Source organism: Phaethon lepturus, unplaced genomic scaffold, assembly GCF_000687285.1.
Source record: "Phaethon lepturus isolate BGI_N335 unplaced genomic scaffold, ASM68728v1 scaffold21486, whole genome shotgun sequence".
Lineage (NCBI taxonomy): Eukaryota > Metazoa > Chordata > Aves > Phaethontiformes > Phaethontidae > Phaethon > Phaethon lepturus.
In genome coordinates this window covers 1-5,556 of record NW_010547161.1, presented here as the reverse complement: position 1 = coordinate 5,556, position 5,556 = coordinate 1, and the positions used below count along the sequence as shown (strand labels likewise).

Below are 5,556 nucleotides of genomic sequence, written 5' to 3'. Positions count from 1 at the left end.
CCTGCTCTCTGAGGCATAGGAACCCCTCATCTGAGGGGATTTGCAGTGCAGAGGGGTGACTGGTCTTGGGGGATCTTTGGTACTATGAGCCAATGTGCAGATGAAAGTGTAGGCATTTACTATGTGAACTGGCTGTCTAAGCTGCTGTGGTGGTCACTGGTGGTCTAGCTGGGATGGTCACGGGAGTGATTCCAGTTACTCTGAGGCAGGCAGACCTTTGGTTGGCTGAATCGATCTCCAGTTGCCATTTATTTTGTTCATACCAGGGTCATGTGACATTTTAGACATTATGTGTCATCTCAGCTCTTCTTCAGGTCTGTTCCAGAAGAGCACTGGTGTCTTGGAGGTCTTGTGTCATACCTGCCACCCCATGTAGATATCACTGGGAACTGACACATGCCCTGGATCTCTTAATCTACATGCTAGACCCTTGGGTCCCGATGAATGTGTGTCAGGGAAGACATGCTGTTTGTCCTCTGTTGATAAAACTTCATTCCTTTTGCTGACTGCCTTATATCATGGTCTTAAGATATTCCAGCAGGCAGCTGGCCAAGTGGTTCCCCTAATACATACGAAGAGATATGCCGTTCCCCAGTTCGTATACAGCACAGTCAATACCTGCTGGCAGCCTCTGGATGCCCAGATGTGCCCCTGCTTACTGCGAAGAGAGGATTTGGGGCCTGGGAATCCAGGGACACCTGAATGCCTGCCAGGATGGAGGGGTTTATGGGGGTGCTGTCCTTAGAAACCCCAGGAAGACCAAACAAATGTCATTGTATGGGAGACAAGGGAAGCTGGCTGGGTACTGGTACTTAAAATGTGAAATGCTATTCCAGAATGGTGTCCCCTCACTTGCCCAAATTCAAGTTCATACTAGAATAAATAATAATAGAAATAATAAAACAGAACCCACAAATTGAGCAATGAAACAAGAAAAATAAGGGAAGAGGAATGTGAAAAGTGCTGATCAAATCCTGAAGCATAACATCAATGAAAGGGGAAGTGAGATCCCTCATGACTGCTACACGGGAATTTGTCCTCCTTCTTTCCCCAGGGACCTCTCTTCAGTGTGAGGTTTGTCACAGCATAGGAAAAAGCTGCTCCGGCCCCATGAAAACCTGTACTGGTGGTGAAGATACATGCGGCATCATTCTGCATGAGGTCATGATAGGTAGGTGGGACATCGACTGTGGCTGCGTGCCTGCATGGCTTTCAGAACAGGGCTGAGGGATGTGTCTCTCTCTGCATCTCTGTCACTGACTTTATGGTGAGTCCTTGGATAAGCTGTTCATTTTTCTTTTCACTGAGGGAGGACCCAGAGATCAGGATGATCTGGAATGGGAAGAGCTCTCTCTTCCTCTATCTGTTTCCTACTGGGAGGACTTGGTTCTTAGTTGGGGAGGGGAGGACCTAGGTGGTGTGCTAGGAGGAAACATTGGCTTTTAATTCTGGCTAGGGTGAGTAGTTGGGTTGAGAGGTTGGACTGTGAGGGACACAAGGCTGCTGGCATCTAGCACTGAGGGTGCACTGGCCATGGGTCGAGGGAGAAACTGGCCTGTACCTGACTCCCTCCCTTGAGCAGGGAAGGGGACACCAGGCAGCCTGGTGGCACCACCTGGGCTGAGCTATCACCATGCCCCATGGTTGGTAAGCCAAAAATGGGTGCTGAGCCCTGCCTGACACAACTGCACACTTGGTTGTGTTATTGGCACAGCCTTGGTCATTGCCCAGCTTCAGTAATGTGACTGTTGGCTTTTAGACTGGTGGTTATCTCATATCCTACCAGCTTTGGTGCTGGCAGCTCCAGCGTACATCTTCCCTCAGCTTGTGCAAAGCCACTCTTCCTCCTTGCAGCACTGGTGGGGCCTCAGTAGACCACACTGTAACTGGCCTGCCCCTGTTATACCTTTTGGGTTTCGTTCACAGGAAGGTCTAGACTTGCCCGTGTCAGGATGCTTGTGGCTGTGATGGACTGTGTGCTCTGAAGACTGTGCATGAAGAAGCGTGGGTTGTGGGTCAGAGGTGTGTGGGTCACCCCGTAAGTTCTGTGGCTGGGGCATTCTGGCTAAGGTGAACCACTGCAACAAGGTCAGCTGGCTGTGAGCAGTCGTGCACCCCTCCTGCCTTTAAGCACAACGGGGAGAAGAAATACCTCAGTAGTGTCTCAGATGTGATGGCACCCTTGTTCCTCTGACAGGATCACCAGGATCACCGGTGCTGCTTTCCATGTGGCTCCGCTGCCCCCAGGCCCCTCTCAGTCCCCGGGATGGCTGCTTAGCAGTCACTGCTGTAGGAACTGATGGAAGGGGAAGGGATTTACCTTGTGGTTAACGACTTGGTGCTGTTTTCCACTTTGTTACAGGGGGAATGGCAATCCCTTCATCCATCAAGTCCTGCCTGCCATCCAGCATTTGCCAGCTTGGTCCTATCACCATGAACTATGGGAAGGTAAAAGCAAGGAGCCACTTGGCTTGCTGCATGGGCAATGACTGTCGAACAATCTCTGTCTCGTGTAAGCTCCCTTTTTCCTTTACACCTCGTCCCCTCTGTTCTCCCCGACCTGAGGTGAAGCTTTCCAGGCTAAGCCATCACCTGGCTCATTCTTATCCTTCCCTCGTTAAAACCAGTTACGGCCCATCTCTTCCTTCCAGTGCCACCAGAGGACAACATGCCCAATGGATACCAGTGTCCTGCCTGTTACAGCGTGGACTCCTTCCAGTGTGGTAATGAAATCGTAAACTGCACTGGATCCGAAACCCAGTGCGTTGACCTTGCTGGGTTAATGAATTCTGGTAATTGCCTTTTATTTGGGGCTGTCTTTCGTCTTTTTGGTTAAATGGGTGGAACCAGTCTAAGATGAAGCATCACAGAGAAATAAAAATGGGCAAAAAGTGTGAAGGAAAAAAGAGTAAGAGACATGGACCTGAAAAAGAACATGTTTAAAGCTGATAAAAGGACAGGGATGGTTTTTGTCTTCTTCCTTCCCCATCATGCATGGATAACTGTTGGGAATCTTCATAGCATGGCATAACTGAGGTCAAGAGTAGAACTGGACTTCTGAGGCAATCTGATACATGGACATGTAATAAATTTGACCTAGACCCTGAACCTGCTGGCCCTAGCTAGTATGCATGAGGATTAATTTGGATCTCAGCCAACTGCCTACTTAGTGGAATCACAGAATCATTAAGGTTGGAAAAGACTTTTCAGATCATCAAGTCCAACCATCAACCCAAGACCACCATGCCCACTAAGCCATATCCTGAAGTGCCACATCTACACGTTTTTTGAACACTTCCAGTGATGGAAGTCAGTAGCTGCCCACCTCTCTGGGCAGCCTGTTCCAACGCTTGACCACTCTCTCCACAAAGAAAGTTTTCCTACTATCCAATCTAAAACTCCCCTGGTGCAACTTGAGGCCATTTCTTCTCGTTCTATCACTAGTTACTTGGCTTTCTCATGAGGTGACACTGGCCATTGGGGACAAGACACTGTTTGTTGCAGTGGTGCCTCTGCTCCTAGAGAGCCAGGGACAGGGCCCTCCCCATGAATGTTGCACCTGAGCCTTTGGGGTACTCCAAGATCTTCCCTGTGAGGGAACTCCAGCCTTTGAATGGCTGGGGTCACCCAGCAGCATGTAATGCTCTCCTTCAGAAATTTTTTTCCCACCTCAGGAGCTGTAATTAGAGAACAGAAAGTAGACAGCAAGCTCTTTGGTCACTCCCCTTTCCTCCACTGCTGCAGGTAAAAGACTTCCACATTTCATGGCAGTTCCACATGTGCTCCAGCAGGCAGGAAAAATAACATGGCAATTAAGGGCAGCAGCACCTGCTGTAGAAGCAGACTGGAAAAAAATTCTTGTGTATGGTTATGGATGAAGTTTCTGAGTTGATAATACGTCCAGGTGATTATATGATGCCTGAAGGCCTTTGCTATACACTTTATAGATGTGTTGTCCAAACCCTGAAATAGGTGTTTCACAGAGACAACATGAAGGAAAAGAAGTATTTTTTTAATCACAGCAATGGAAATAGAATGGAACAATTAATTCAGTGTATCACTGAAATAAAAAATGACCCTAACTTGTCTTGACTTGATTGGCCACTGTAAACAGAGGAGACCTGCGCGGTGTGATGAGCTGTGCAGAGCAAGCAGCGGTATAGGGGAGCAAAGGAAAGTGAGGAACTAGTGAAGTGCCCTTATACTTTATTTGTATTTAAGACAAAAACATCCAGCAGAATATTCCAGACCTTCATAGCCTGTGCAGCAGAGAAACATGAGCAGTGTGAGCAAAAGCAAGCAATGGGAGCAAGAATATCTGAATGGGGAGTTAGGCACCTTCTCAGGTAGATACTCCAGGGTATATAAAGAAGTTCAGGTTTCAGGCTCTCCTTCAGTGAGCATGTGAGCAGGTGTCTGTTGGTTGGGCTAAATCCTATAAGGCCTTAGAGAATGGATTTATCTGAATAAATGGCTCATCCTGTAATGTCTTTGAGACTTCTCAGTCCCATGACAAATTTGGCTGAGAAATAGCCATCGAGTTCAAATGTCATGAGAAGGTCAGAGAGAGAAGGAGACATCAAATACCTGGAGTACTGTCACATAGCCCTGATCTCTTTAGGAAGCTAGGCAAGTTTTGAACAGAAGATTCTTTAAATAGAGAGAAAGAAAACTATTTAAAAGCTTTTCCATTTTTAAATTTTAAAAAATTTATCTTTTTTCAGCAGAAAAAAAGAAAAGATAAACCCTAACCCTTTTGTATTTCAAGTCAACTAAGGTGACCTTGCTGTTTATTCAAATTCTTTTTCAGGGGATGGGAACAGACAGGAATGAATTGGTCAGTTTGGAGCCAACTGGATGTTAGGAATGGACGGTTCTTGGGGTGGAAATGGGGACCTCCTTGGCCAGGGAGGGAAAATCTGTGGAGACTGGTTCCTCTGACGCATGGCATGTACTTTTTCTCCTTTGTAGGTGGACTGTCTCTGAAAGCCGCCATGAAGGGTTGCACAACCATTTCTGAATGCAGCATTGTAGGAGATGGAAAAAACAATCTGGGCATGATGGACATAAAGTTAAAGCGATTCCAATGCAAACCAGCTTCTGCTTTGGCCAGAGTGAGTTCTGGGTTTGCTCCCCCAGACACCCTCTTCCTCCCTGTCCTGTCAGGATTCATCTTGGAGAAGGTACTTTTCTGACTCTGTCTAGTACTGGGTTAAGCAAAGTGCACAACAAACTCCACCAGTGGTTTGCACTGAGTCCTGTTTGCTGTGGCTTCTCCTGTGTGGGGAGTTTGTTTCCAGATTAGCTCTTCTTCTTTTATAATTTCACAGAATAAAGACAGTACTTACATTTCTTTTGTCTCCTCATTGATTTAATCCGATTTAAAGCTTTGTAGGTGCAATTGGAGTTGGTTTTGTGTCACATTGTCTGAGTGCTTTGTCCACTCTGGGACCAGGGGAGACTGCACGAGGTGCCCATACACTGCACAGGCGACAGGAGCTCTCAAGACACCCTTAGAGTCTACATCCTCTGTGTCCTGGTTTCAGCCAGGATAGA

The 5,556-nt window shown here is 47.2% G+C and overlaps 1 protein-coding gene across 1 annotated transcript in view; it reads left to right on the top strand.

Annotated features, from left to right (window-relative positions):
- The window catches only part of LOC104622693 (phospholipase A2 inhibitor subunit gamma B-like), a 5,342-nt gene extending 147 nt beyond the window's left edge, over window positions 1–5,195 (top strand). The window contains exons 2-5 of the mRNA XM_010289558.1: window positions 1,055–1,171; window positions 2,363–2,512; window positions 2,652–2,792; window positions 4,972–5,195. Of these exons, the coding sequence (XP_010287860.1) occupies window positions 1,055–1,171; window positions 2,363–2,512; window positions 2,652–2,792; window positions 4,972–5,195 (632 nt within the window). The remainder of the gene's footprint in view (window positions 1–1,054; window positions 1,172–2,362; window positions 2,513–2,651; window positions 2,793–4,971) is intronic.
- Window positions 5,196–5,556: the final 361 nt, after the last annotated feature.